At 44.7% G+C, this 14,443-nt stretch overlaps 1 protein-coding gene across 3 annotated transcripts in view; it reads right to left on the reverse strand.

Annotated features, from left to right (window-relative positions):
* Window positions 1–14,443, reverse strand: part of DOCK11 (dedicator of cytokinesis 11) — a 175,787-nt gene that overhangs the window by 134,150 nt on the left and 27,194 nt on the right. For all 3 annotated transcript variants that reach the window (XM_082207379.1, XM_082207381.1, XM_082207380.1), the window contains exons 7-14: window positions 9,416–9,550; window positions 8,473–8,650; window positions 6,364–6,443; window positions 5,051–5,134; window positions 4,455–4,595; window positions 3,838–4,038; window positions 2,953–3,075; window positions 2,730–2,812 (exon numbers count right to left, since the gene is read on the reverse strand). In XM_082207379.1, coding sequence (XP_082063505.1) covers window positions 2,730–2,812; window positions 2,953–3,075; window positions 3,838–4,038; window positions 4,455–4,595; window positions 5,051–5,134; window positions 6,364–6,443; window positions 8,473–8,650; window positions 9,416–9,550 — 1,025 coding nt within the window. The remainder of the gene's footprint in view (window positions 1–2,729; window positions 2,813–2,952; window positions 3,076–3,837; window positions 4,039–4,454; window positions 4,596–5,050; window positions 5,135–6,363; window positions 6,444–8,472; window positions 8,651–9,415; window positions 9,551–14,443) is intronic.

Here is a 14,443-nt window from a genome sequence, read left to right on the forward strand (position 1 = left end):
TGTAATAATGGAGGGATACAATCTATTTCAGAGAAACAGACCAGACAAGAAAGGAGGAGGAGTGGCGTTATATGTCAGGTATGTGTATACCTGTGAAGAGATCCAAGATTTAGAACCTCAAAGCCAAAGTGACAGCATTTGGGTCAAAGTTAAGGGAGAGAAGAATAAGAGAGACCTCATTGTGGGAGTTTACTATAGATCCCCAAGCCAAATGGAGGACATAGATGATGCCTTCCTGGAACAGATGGCCAAGCATGCAAAAGGAAGGGAGATAGTAGTAATGGGGGACTTCAATTACCCGGATATTTGTTGGATGTCAAACTCAGCCAAGAGCATAAGGTCAAACAGATTCCTCACTGGCCTTGCAGACAACTTCATTGTCCAGAAAGTGGGAGAAGCAACAAGAGGAACAGCCATTTTAGATCTGGTCCTAACCAATGTTGATGACCTGGTTAGTGGGGTAGAAGTGGAAGTGGAAGGATCATTAGGTGCGAGTGATCATGCTCTTCTGAAGTTTACTATACAGCGGAAAGGAGCAGCCAAGCATACTAGGACTCAATTTCTTTACTTTAAGAAAGCCGGCTTCATAAAACTTAGGAAAGTGCTGGGTGAGATCCCATGGGCAGTAATACTAAAAGGAAAGGGAGTTCACGATGGCTGGGAGTTTGTTAAGAGGGAGATAGTAAAAGCACAACGTCAGGCAATACCAATGAGACGGAAACATGGAAGGTGCCTAAAGAAGCCAGGGTGGCTATCTAAAGAACTTTTAACTGAGTTAAGATTAAAAAAGGATGTGTACAAAAAATGGAAAAGGGGGAAACCACCAAAGAGGAATTCAAACAAATAGCCAGCACGTGTAGACACAAAGTCAGAAAAGCACAGAATGGACTTAGGCTTGCTAGAGAGGTTAAAAGCAACAAAAAAGGCTTTTATGGGTATGTCCGTTGCAAAAGGAAGAACAAAGAAACAGTGGGGTCACTCAGAGGAGAAGATGGTGAAATGCATACAGGGGACACAGAAAGGGCTGAACTCCTCAATGCCTTCTTTGCCTCAGTCTTCTCCGATAAAGAAAACAATGCCCAACCTGAAGAATTTGGAGCAAATGGTTCAGCAGAGGAAACACAGCCCAGAATAACTAAGGAGATAGTACAAGAATACTTGGCTAGTTTAGATGTATTCAAGTCTCCAGGGCCAGATGAACTGCATCCAAGAGTATTAAAAGAACTGGCAGATGTGATCTCAGAACCACTGGCAGTCATCTTTGAGAATTCCTGGAGAACAGGCGAAGTCCCGGCAGACTGGAGGAGGGCAAATGTTGTCCCTATTTTCAAAAAGGGAAAAAGAGAGGACCCAAATAATTACCGCCCAGTCAGTCTGACATCAATACCAGGGAAGATTCTGGAGCAGATCATTAAGCAAACAGTCTGTGAGCACCTAGAAAGGAATGCTGTGATCACCAATAGTCAGCATGGATTTCTGAAAAATAAGTCGTGTCAGACTAACCTGATCTCGTTTTTTGACAGAATTACAAGCCTGGTAGATGAAGGGAACGCAGTGGATGTAGCCTACCTTGATTTCAGCAAGGCATTTGACAAGGTGCCCCATGATATTCTTGTAAAGAAGCTGGTAAAATGCGGTCTTGACTATGCTACCACTCAGTGGATTTGTAACTGGCTGACTGACCGAACCCAAAGGGTGCTCATCAATGGTTCCTCTTCATCCTGGAGAAGAGTGACTAGTGGGGTGCCACAGGGTTCTGTCTTGGGCCCGGTCTTATTCAACATCTTTATCAACGACTTGGATGACGGACTCAAGGGCATCCTGATCAAATTTGCAGATGACACCAAACTGGGAGGGGTGGCTAACACCCCAGAGGACAGGATCACACTTCAAAACGACCTTGACAGATTAGAGAACTGGGCAAAAACAAACAAGATGTATTTTAACAGGGAGAAATGTAAAGTATTGCACTTGGGCAAAAAAAATGAGAGGCACCAATACAAGATGGGTGACACCTGGCTTGAGAGCAGTACATGTGAAAAGGATCTAGGAGTCTTGGTTGACCACAAACTTGACATGAGCCAACAGTGTGATGCGGCAGCTAAAAAAGCCAATGCAATTCTGGGCTGCATCAATAGGAGTATAGTATCTAGATCAAGGGAAGTAATAGTGCCACTGTATTCTGCTCTGGTCAGACCTCACCTGGAGTACTGTGTCCAGTTCTGGGCACCACAGTTCAAGAAGGACACTGACAAACTGGAATGTGTCCAGAGGAGGGCAACCAAAATGGTCAAAGGCCTGGAAACGATACCTTATGAGGAACGGCTAAGGGAGCTGGGCATGTTTAGCCTGGAGAAGAGGAGGTTAAGGGGTGATATGATAGCCATGTTCAAATATATAAAAGGATGTCACATAGAGGAGGGAGAAAGGTTGTTTTCTGCTGCTCCAGAGAAGCGGACACGGAGCAATGGATCCAAACTACAAGAAAGAAGATTCCACCTAAACATTAGGAAGAACTTCCTGACAGTAAGAGCTGTTCGACAGTGGAATTTGCTGCCAAGGAGTGTGGTGGAGTCTCCTACTTTGGAGGTCTTTAAGCAGAGGCTTGACAACCATATGTCAGGAGTGCTCTGATGGTGTTTCCTGCTTGGCAGGGGGTTGGACTCGATGGCCCTTGTGGTCTCTTCCAACTCTATGATTCTATGATTCTATGAAACACACAGACTGACCTGGCAGCCCAAGCAAAGGGCATCCTGTATTGGCCAAGGCGGCTGCACACCAGTTTTGCCACCTTGTGGACCTTCTGAGCAGTCTGTAAGGCAAGGAACAAGGCAGAGGTGTGGATTTAAGTCAAAACAAAAACAAAATCTTGAAAACCCCATAGTAATAAAAGATGGAAGCTCTTTCGAGTCCTACAGCATTACGATTTCACCTAGTTGTGGCTCAACGTACCTTTGTGGGGTCGGAGGTCTTGATGTAGGGGTCCACAGCGTGTGTGATGCTTCCTTGGAGCACCTTCTCCACCCGAGCAACAAGGAAAATCTCTGGGTGTGGGTTTGTAACAGAGAAGATCCCCTTGACACACAGAAAAGGAGCAGAGTGTGAGGTCCTAGAAGCAACATAGTTCTGTGGACAGAGGCACAAAACAGGCTGCACAGATCTGCTCCGTTGAGGATGAGCCACCTGGCAACTCAACAGAGCACAGCTACATATGCTGGGCGGTAGAGTGAGATATTTCAGGGAGGAGCAGCCCAGTGCCCAAAGAGGAAGGAGAAAGGAAGTGGGATGATTAGGCTGGAGTGATTAAGCCCACCAGAAAAAAAGGAGGCTGGTTATATGATTGCCTGAAAAGACACAGCAACACTTCTCTATTTGACCAGGGAATTGTGGTCAATGGTGGTATTCAGTTCTCAGTGGTGGTGCCTGCAATGTGCAAGGCCCTCCAGTCAAATGTCAAGGAAATAATCAACTATCTGACTTTCAGAAGACATCTGAAGGCAGGCGGCCCTCTTTGGGGAAGTTTTTACTATGATTTAATTTATTGGAAGCCGCCCAGAGTGGCTGGGGCAACCCAGTCAGACAGACAGCATATTAACAACAACAACAATTTAGGTTGTGCATTACACCAAACTTTTCTCCCATAAAGTAGCCAGGAATGAACACACATCCACCTTCCTGGAGGCCAATCTGGTGTCGGGAGGTGCCCACCCCCCTTGCTGAAACCAGCCCAGCCCTAAAAAGTTCAGCATCACCATCCTGAAGATCCAGTGTGCATTTGTTCATAGCCAGATTGTTTTTATCCATCCTCTGACATGCATAAAACAGTGAGTTCCTTACTTGCTTTACATAGCACAAGCAGGATTCAGGTATTCCATGAAGAAAGTGGCTGCTAGCACTGTTGTTCTTGGAGTCCTGGGCAGAAGCATTGGGCAGCATCTCCCGTACAGGCAAGGGGTTCAGGTCCACATGGAAATCAGCTGAAATCTTGCAACAGCTTTTCAAATCAAACAGGGCAAGGCTGAGAAAGAATGGCTCCACCTGGATATTGGAAAAGAAACAGCCACATTTATTTACGTTTATTTACGTTATTTATGCATCTACAACTTCTAAAGAACTGCCATCTCCTATACAAAGTTGTCGATTAAATTGAGGGACTGAGGCTATTTTCTGGGTGCCTTTGGAGGTTGGGGGTTAGCAATGGAAGAAAGAGCATAAGAAGGGGAAAAGGCTCATCTCGTGCAACACCCATGGACTACAACACCCATCATTCCTGACTGTCGGCCATGCTGCCTGGGTCTGGAGGGAGATGGAGATGTGTAAGGGCCACAGTTTAACAACCCCTGGTTGAAATTAATATAGCTGACTACATGGAAGACTTCAGCAGATAATTTCTGCAGGTTCTCCGACAATGTATAAAAGCACTTGATCCCTGGAGGATGACAGCCTATGCGTACGTTTGTGAGCGGGCCCTCGGATTGGTCACTCAGGTGGGCAAGAAGGTTGAAGGTCAGGGTGTGGCAGGTCACCAGGAAACGGCGGCTGCATTTCTCCTCGAAAGGTTTCACGTCCAGTTCAATTCCAGAGAAATCTAACCTCTAAGGAAAGAAGAATATTGTATTTGCATTTTGCTCACAACTTTCTCAAACCATTTAGGAGAAGGTCGATTCCTGAAAGATGGCCGCATTTTGAGAAGTTACCCATGTCTGTCTCAAAATGAGGAGTGAATTTCTCCAGTATCCCTAATCACGACTATTACGTACAAACTCACTAGGGAGTAAGTTCCTCAGGAAGCAGCATGACTTCCTTCAAAGTAAACATGCAATGGATTGCACTGTAAATTGATTTCATTAAAATAAATGAAGGCAGCAATTCTGTGAATGTGAGAGCCGGGAGGAAGGTAGCTATCCCTGGGAGTACATTTTAATTCCTCCCACTGGAGAAGAACCAAAGGCTTTTCAAGACACACGACAGACAGGAGGTGCAATTTTCCACTGAGCGAAACATCTCGGGGCCTCCTGCAAGGTGCTGTCACAGCTGCTGAAGGGGTTACCTGAACTTCTGGATCAAAGGAGAAGAGGTTCTGTCTCCCATCATGCCGGCTGAGCTTGTTCAGCTGCTCAGTTTCCCTTCCATACTGAAACAGAAAAGACATGCATCAGCAGAAAGGTCAGAGGAAGGACAGGGTCTCCATCAGGAGAGAAAGTGTCACCATCCAGAGGTGGCTTTTGGTGAACAGTAGAGAGACAGAACAGAGTTGCTTCTCATTTTCTGGGTGGGAAAAACATGCAGGTGATTGGAGTTGCCTGGGTCTGAGAAATTCAGAGCAACACATTGTATTTAATTCCACAATACTTTTTATGAATGATTTGTCTGCTGGCTGTTGAGGCATTTTGCTACCCTTGTGTACCTTTCCCGCCCCAACCTGGCCACAATGATCCATGCAATGGTCACCTCCAGGCTTGACTACTGTAATTCGCTCTATGCGGGGCTGCCCTTGAAGCTGTCCCAGAAACTCCAGCAGGTGCAGAATGCTGCAGCATGGCTCCTCACGGGGTCTCTGCCATGGGAGCATATTCACCCAGTGCTTTTCAAACTGCACTGGCTCCCGGTAGAATACAGGGTCAGATTTAATGTGCTGCTTTTGACCTTTAAAGCCCTTCACGGCGTACCTACGGGACCGCCTCTCCCGGTATGCCCCACAGAGGACCTTAAGGTCCATATATAGCAACACCCTAGTGCACCCGGGCCCTAAGGAAGTTAGATTAGCCTCAACCAGAGCCAGGGCCTTTTCAACACTGGCTCCGGCCTGGTGGATCGCTCTGTCTCATGAGACCAGGGCCCTGCGGGATCTGATTTCTTTCCGCAGGGCCTGTAAAACAGAGTTGTTCCGCCTGGCCTTTGTCTTGGAATCAATTTGATCCCCTTCCCCTCTTTCCTATTTCCTTTCTCCTTCTGTGATGGAACTCCTATTTGGGGACTTCCCTGGCTTTTTTCTGGCCCATATAGGACCAGTCTGGATAGTCAGCCTTGATGAAGACTTGACGTTTTCATCCCCAAAAAAGTTTTTTATTTGAGCTTCTACTGAAACGAGGCTGCATTTTAATGTTGTATTTTAATCTTGTTTTTAAGTTGTATTTAATCAATTGTTTTTATACCTGCTGTTAGCCGCCCTGAGCCCAGTCTTGGCTGGGGGGGCGGGGTATAAATAAATTATATATATATATATGTGTGTGTGTGTGTGTGTGTGTTTTGTGTATTTTCATATGCTTTTTCCTGCTATGGGCCAGGGGTGCTGCAAAGCTTGCCTGCCCCTGTTTTCTCCCTTTCCCCGTGATTTGCAGATAATGCAGACGCCAAGACTACCTTCATCAGCTCTGGGTGCATGCTCCTCTCCAAGCTCTCCAGGATGTTCTCTGACTTTCCTTGGCTGCTCAACTCATCATCTGTAAAGTCACGAAAAGCAGATGTTGCAAGTGACAGCAAAGGCGCCCGGCCAGCCCACTCACGTGCAGCCATTCCCATGGGGGCTCCGCTGGGAAATTGGACGGGGGCGATTGGAACCCAGCCAAGGGATTCTGATCCAAGAAGAGAGGTCATGTTCCAGGAAATCTCTCTTGTACATAAAATGCTCAGGTTATGGAGACACCACCTCCGCTCATCTGTCAGCGGTGCTCATCTCTGCTCAAGGAGTTGTTTTGAGTGCAGAAAAGAGTGCACAGCTGGTTGTGCAATGCAGAACCAGGCAGGAAGAGGGGAGGGCATGCATTTTACAATCTTTGCATGACACAAGGAGCTTTTAAATTTTGTTTTACAAGGGCAGACTTCTAAGGACTCTCTCTCTCTCTCTCTCTCTCTCTCTCTCTGTGTGTGTGTGTGTGTGTCTTTAGATCCAAGGCTCTTTGGCCGAGTCTATAATTACATGGCATACCTATCTTGATTGCTTGTATTATACCTTGGTAATTGACAAAAATTGATGGGAACTGGTTTGGCAAGCAGAGGAACACTTGACAAAGGGAAATGGGAGAGATGGCCCCGATGACATGGGCTGCAGGAGTAGCTCAGAGGCACATCTAGTCTCACAGAAGGAAGTAGAGCCATATTAAGCATATTTTCTCTAATTAGAAGCTATGGAAACCCCTGCCTTGCCAGGATACAACAAATTGTTCAACACTGGGTGAGCACAGTCATACATCAAAATATTATTTCCTGTGCTCTTGAGATGTTCCCAGCACATTCTCATCACAGGCAGCTGACTTGTCTCCTGGGCTGAAATGAGGGATGGCAGGGGAACTTGTTCTGCTCATGTGCAGCAAAAGTTGATTGCGCACAGCCCTTATGGGCTTGTACCTGTGCCATCATGAAGCTGCTTACAATAAAACAGTCACCATTTTAAAATGTGAGTCCTCTACTTCCTCGGCACAAGGCATGAATGAAGAGTTGATTGCCTTAATGTATATAGGGCACTTGGATTTATTGTGGGGAGGGAGCAAGGCAGACATGGAAAACTGCCTTATACTCAACCATTGGGTCTACCTAGCTCAGTCTGCACTGACTGGCAGAAGCTCTTCAGGGTTTCTGACAGGAAGCCTCTCCCAACCATACCTGGAGATGCTGGGAATTTAACTTTAGACCTTCTGCATGTAGGGCAGATGTTCTCCCCCAAGATTTGTTGATAAGGATAGCTGCTGCGGAAGGGATGGGTGGGTAGAGAGAAGGCAGTGAGCTCTCTCCAAGAGACGAAAGCGAAAGCAAAGCTTTCTCTTCCTAAAGCATGCCTCCATCTATCTTCAGAAAGTAAAATACCTCCCAATAACCATTGACTTAAAGGCCAAATGGCACTCGGCAGAGGAAACAGCTGCGAGCCTGGCACAGACTAAAGTCACAGCTTTTGCAAACTATAGGGAAATCAGCTATGTATCAGAATCCCATTAAAAAAAACCAACAACTCTGGGAAAATACCTCAAAGAAGGGAGGGAGAGGTTTCTTCAGAATAAGAAGAGTAACTAACTTTCTAGGGGGCAACTAGCTGGTGGTGGCCATGGCCAGAAGCAAAGGTGGGCGGGGCAACAAATGTAATTTTTACATTTGCACAGTAGGCAAGTTTCCTGCTTTGCAAAACTAGACGGCCCTTGGGGTGTTCCTCGCAACTCTACAGTTCTATGCTTCTACACACCCCTCTGTCCTGCACCCGCCAAGCAGGAAAGAATCATAGAATAGGAAGGGACCATGACAGCCATCTAGTCCAATCCTTGCAAATGCAGGAATATTTTGCTGGACGTGGGGTTTAAAATCATGACCATGAAATTACGAGTCTCATGCTCTACAGACTGAGCTACAGGGCCAGTGAAGGGTGCAACCTCTGGGTGGTCACAAGCGTCAGGCAGGGAGGCCCCAAGGGCCACATTTGCCCACCAGGTCCGAGGCTCTCCCCCACCCCACTGCGCGTAGGCGCCATCTCTATCACCAACAAACCTGGAATGGATTCCACAGCCTCCTTCTTCTCTTGCACCAGGATCTCCGCGTTGACTTGGATGATCTTCCTCAAGGTGACCAGCCACTCCTCCATCTCCGGCTCGCTTTCAGCTGCCAAGTAGTGGCTGTACTTGTCCAGCATCTTGAGCTCAAAAGCGTGGCGCCGCATTTTGGGGCACTGCCAGAAGATGGGCAGAACTTAGTGTGCTTTTAGGTCAGTAGGAGGTGCTGAACTCCTTTTGCTGTCTATGGGAGGGATAGAGACTGTCCATAGGTAGGTGGCTGTTTAATTAGAAGCACCTTCCAGAGCCCAGATTGGGAGCCGGGTTACAGCTGCTGTCAGTCTTGACTATGGAAGCGGGTAGAAGTTCGATTCAGTTTGCATTTGAAGTCGAATTTATCAAAACTGCACTTTCAGGAACTGTATGGGAACGGAAGTACAGCCTACCTTTGCAGTTCACACTTATCTGAATCTTACAGTTATTGCACCAAACAACATTTACAAAAATGCCCATATATTGGTGGGGAAGATGTGTATAAAAAATGAATATAGCAGTGAAAATAGCATACAAAAATACATTGTAGAAACCACTTGCATAAATGGGTACATTAATCAAAACTGCTGACAAAAATGTGTTGATCTAGAGAAATGCTGAAAAACATTCATGAGGTGCTTCTTTTTAAATGCAAATTGCTACAGAAACCTGGGCAACTTAAGACAGGAAAAAATGAGAAATGAAGAGAACAGCCACTGACAGATCCTTCCATCCCTAGCCCTGACCACTGGCCATGCTGACTGGCGAATGGAGGGCAAAAGGCTCCCCTTTTCTGGACTGTGGTTTCCACTGAGGTGGTCAACCTTTATTTGGCCTGTACCACTCAAAACTGTGTGTGGGGAGGATTCACAGGTTGGAACACTTCCCCATGCTTTGCAAGCGTTTACCTGCACGACATCAATGCATGAATCCAGGAAGATGCAGCCTTTGGATTCCTTGGAGACCTTTTCATCCTTGTAGGAGTTTAGGATGTAGGAGCCATCAGAAAGTTGTGTCAGGTAGAAGTACCTTCTCTTGAACACCTGCTCAACGTTGCAAAAGAAGGGGGGGGAGAAGAACCAAGAAATTATATTTCTGCTTCTCTGGCACAGTGCAAGATCAATTTCTTTAGCACTATTGTCGCAATCACAACAGATCCTGTAAAGCTGAGCTGCTGTTTCCCTACCAGCACCCCTTGTTTTAATGATCAACACAGACTTGAGAGCTTTGATCTGCTGCTTAGCTTTGGAAGGCAGGGGCAGTCCTGACACTTAAACCAGCTCTTGCATTTCCTGCTACTGGGCAACAGCTTTGCACTGGCCATGAAGTCTGCATGCTGAAATTTGTTCTCCAGCACTGACAATCTGCAACTTTCCTGTGGCATCACAGGCCTCAGCACCAGAAGGAGAGTTTGGGTGCCATGTCTCTCTATAGTTGGATGGGACACACCTTAGAGCTGGGGGGAGGGTGTCTAATGCAGCCCTTCAAACCTATCCAGCCTTGAACTCTCACAATTCCTTCCACTTGCTGGGATGGAGGGCAGAGGCTTGTTGAGTGTGTAGAAACTAGCATAATGTACAGAAGTAAAATATATGTATTACGCATTCCGGTTTTGATTCTGGTCCCACCCATCACTGGCGTGGGGCCACTGGAGTTCCATGCCACCCATGGAAGCAAGACACCCCCTTCAGGATCAGGCGGGTGTCTCTTTACAAGAGCTGCAAGGTGGGGGGGGTGAGCGCCATCCACTTCCTAAATGGAAAAATACTGTGCTGGATGGCTCAGGACTTGGAGAGGAGTGCTAAAACTGGAAGAGGTTGTGCAGTTCTCCTAGTAGGCAATTGCTTGCTAGCCAAACCTGCAGCTTCATTTGCTGATGGCTGGAAGTGACTACATTGGTTTTATTTTATTTTTTAAATTAGCAACCTCAGCAGCTCTGCAGCAAAGTTCGACAGTGGAATTTGCTGCCAAGGAGTGTGGTGGAGTCTCCTCCTTTGGAGGTCTTTAAGCAGAGGCTTGACAACCATATGTCAGGAGTGCTCTGATGGTGTTTCCTGCTTGGCAGGGGGTTGGACTCGATGGCCCTTGTGGTCTCTTCCAACTCTATGATTCTATGATTCTATGAAAGTGCTACTAACTAGGGAGGTTGAATGGAACACCTGCCACTTGACAGGACCATTGTGCCTGCAGTCCAAAGATTCAAGAGCCGAGCCCGATGTTAGTCACAGATCTCCTGCCTTCCAGGCCTGTGTGCACAGTTCGGTTCTTGAGCTCGTACTGTGGGTGTAACACACCGCTCTGCCCCTGCCAGACCAACTCCCCTGCTCCACAGAAAGAGCATGAGAACACTTTTTCAAGCAATTTGGTCAGAGCCAGGAGAATCAATCTGTGCCTCAAAAAACACATAGAGCTGAAAGAGGAAGCAGGAAAGAGCTTCACCCTTCCAACTTTCTCCTTCAGCTATAGGGAGAAAAAGGTATGCCCTCATCACTAGCACCCGTGCTGTTTTTCAGCTGGGGAGCACCAAAGCACAGTTCCAGCACCCCTCAGGTTGGTGCCATTACAGGCAAATGCTCCCCGTACCTGCGCCTTGCCTTTGTGTACTTCTGAGAAGCCCAAATGAACATTTCAAGTCAAAACAGAAGCTGGCCAGTGTGTGTGAGTCTACCCTTTTATAAAGATCTATGACTCTGCCTTGCTCCTAGCCATAGTTGGTCAAGCTACGGGAACGGGGCCAATTCGTATTCCCCTTTCTCCAATCCATCTCCTGTTTAGCAGTGGCGGGCTTTAAGCTTTCTAACCAGGCCTTCCGTTGCACAGGCATGTTTGAGCAATGGCTTTTCTGAGCTGCCCTGGCCACCATCCACCAGGATCTAAGAGAACAAGGGAGATGGGGGTGCATTTACCTGACCTGCACCAGGACTAGGGGTGACCCCCAAACAAGGTGGGGAGGCAGCCTGATGTAGGTTTTTTTGTTTTTTGTTTTTTTGCATTTTAAAATTTTATTGGTTTTCAACCGATTATACATTTTATCCATATTACAACATTCTTATCCATTTTTGACTTCCTTCAACGTTACTGACAATCATTCGTAGTTATCCTTTCTTACACATTCCATTCTTACATATTGCCATTTTTCCTCCTTTCTTTCATTATTTCTAATAGACAATACTTATTGGGTCTTTACAGTGCCTCTTTAAAACCCACTAGCGTTGTATTTACATCACAGTTATTTTCCAGATAGCCCACAAATTTCTCCCAGTCTTGAATAAACTTTTGGTCTTTGATATATCTAATTTTCCCTGTTAACCTGTCAAGTTCTACATATTCTGTCAGTTTTTCTCTCCACTCTTCCACAGTTGGGATTTCCTCCTGCTTCCATCTCTGGGCTAACACAATTCTAGCAGCCGTTACCGCATACTGGAAAAGTTTGCGATCTTTCCTTTCAATATCCTTTCTTACCATACCCAATAGGAAGATTTCTGGTTTTTTGGCGAAGGTGTATCTCAGCATTTTTTTCATTTCGTTGTAAATCTCCTCCCAAAACCTTTTAATTTTTTTGCATTCCCACCATTGATGATAGAATGTCCCTTCTTTCTGTCCACACTTCCAACATTTATTGTCTACCTTATACATCTTTGCCAGCTTCACTGGTGTCATATACCACCTGTAAAGCATCTTCATCATGTTTTCTTTCAGTAAGGTACACGCCGTAAATTTTATATTCACCTTCCATAACCTATTCCAATCTTCCAATTGGATACTGTACCCAAAGTCCCTCGCCCACTGAACCATCACTGATCTCACTTCTTCGTCCTTCGTATTCCATTCCAGCAGTATTTTATACATTTTTGACAGATTTTTATGTTCATTGTTTATTATCTCTTTTTGGTATCTAGATTCTTTTTCCTCATAACCCCTTTCCTTCACCTCTTTTTTGAACATTTCATTAATCTGGAAATAGTGCAGCCAATCGTATGTAAACCCTTTAACTTGGTCGTATGGTTTTATTTTCCACTTTCCTCCTTCATTAGTCACCATTTCGTCGTATTTTCCCCACTTTCCTCTCATATTGATTTTCTTTACCCCCATTATCTCTAACGGGGATAACCAGTGGGGGGTTTTTGGTTCTAGTATGTTTTTGTATCTATCCCAGACCTCTATTAACGCACCTCTGAAAACGTGATCGCTAAACCCCTTGTGAGCCCTCTTTTTATCGCACCATAGGTACGCGTGCCACCCAAATCTGTTATTATATCCTTCCAAATCTAGAAGTTCTTTATTTTCCAACTTTACCCACTCTTTCAACCAGCACAAACATGCTGCCTCGTAATACAGTCTCATGTCTGGTAGGGAGAAGCCACCTCTTTCTTTTCTTTCTGTCAGTAATTTAAATTTAATTCTGGGCTTCTTCCCTTCCCAGACATATCTTGAGATCGTCTTTTGCCAATCTCTAAAATCTTTTGTACCTTTTATTATGGGTATAGTTTGAAACAAAAATAACAACTTAGGGAGCACCATCATCTTAACCATTGATATTCGCCCCCAGAATGATAATTTCATTCTGGCCCAGGTCTCCAGATCTTTTTTTATTCTGTTCCAAACTGGGGTGTAATTATTTTGATATAGATCAATATTCTTTCCAGAGAGCCATATTCCCAAGTACTTAACCTTTCTAACTACCTCAATCCCTGTTCTTTGCTGCAATAATTCAGTCTTATCCTGATCCAAATTTTTAACAATCATTTTTGTTTTCCCTTTGTTCAATTTAAATCCCGCTATATTACCAAATTTTCCCATCTCATCCAGAATCTCCTTTATACTTTCTATCGGCTCTTCCACTGTCAGGACCACATCATCTGCGTAAGCTTTGACTTTATATTCATTGTTACCTAAAGTCACCCCTTTAATTTGTTTGTTTTGTCTTATTGCATTTAATAGGGTTTCCAGAATCACTATAAATAACAGTGGCGAGAGTGGGCACCCCTGTCTTGTTCCCTTAGCTATTTTGATATCTTCAGATATAACATTATTGACTATCAGACTTGCTTTTTGCTCTGTGTAGATTGCCCTTATGCCATTCAAAAATTCCTGGCCCACCTCCATCACCTCTAAGTTTTTCATCATAAAGTCCCAGACCACATTATCGAACGCTTTCTCCGCGTCTACAAAAATTAGACATGCTGGTTTGTCGCACCTACTGGATAAGAACTCAATGATGTTAACTATATTTCTTGTATTATCACTTATTTGTCTTCCCGGCAGAAACCCAGCTTGGTCTTTATGTATGATTTTTGATAGTATCTTTTTTATTCTTTTAGCTAAAACACCAGCGAAGATCTTATAATCTGTATTTAATAAAGAAATGGGTCTGTAGTTCTTAATTTGGGTTGGGTCCGAATCTTGTTTTGGAATTATTGTAATAAACGCCTCTTTCCATGTATCTGGAATATCCCTTTCTTTTAATATATTATTCATTACTTCAGTCAGCGGGGTTATCAACGTGTCTTTCATTTCTTTGTAATAACTTGATGTAAACCCATCAGGGCCCGGTGCCTTCCCTCTTTTTAATGCTTTTATCACTTCTTCTACTTCTTCTCTACATATTAGGGCATTTAGTTGTTCTTTTTGATCTATCGGAATCTTCCTCAACATCTTTCCTTCCAGATATCTTTCTTTTCTTTGTTGTTCCTTTCACTTTTCCTGTATAGTTGTTTATAATAGTCCACAAACCCTTTCCTGATTTCTTTTGGGTCGGTAATTTCTTCTCCATTTAATTCGATTTTGTTAATTAGTTTTTGTTCTTTTCTTCTTTTTACCTGCCAAGCGAGCCATTTTCCAGATTTATTTGCAAACTCGAAATTTTTTTGTCTTAACCTTTTTATATTCCATTCGACCTCATTATTTATTAACATAGCAAATTGGGTTTGTAGAGC

This window comes from Podarcis vaucheri (genome assembly GCF_965113315.1).
Source record: "Podarcis vaucheri genome assembly, chromosome: Z".
NCBI classification, from domain to species: domain Eukaryota; kingdom Metazoa; phylum Chordata; class Lepidosauria; order Squamata; family Lacertidae; genus Podarcis; species Podarcis vaucheri.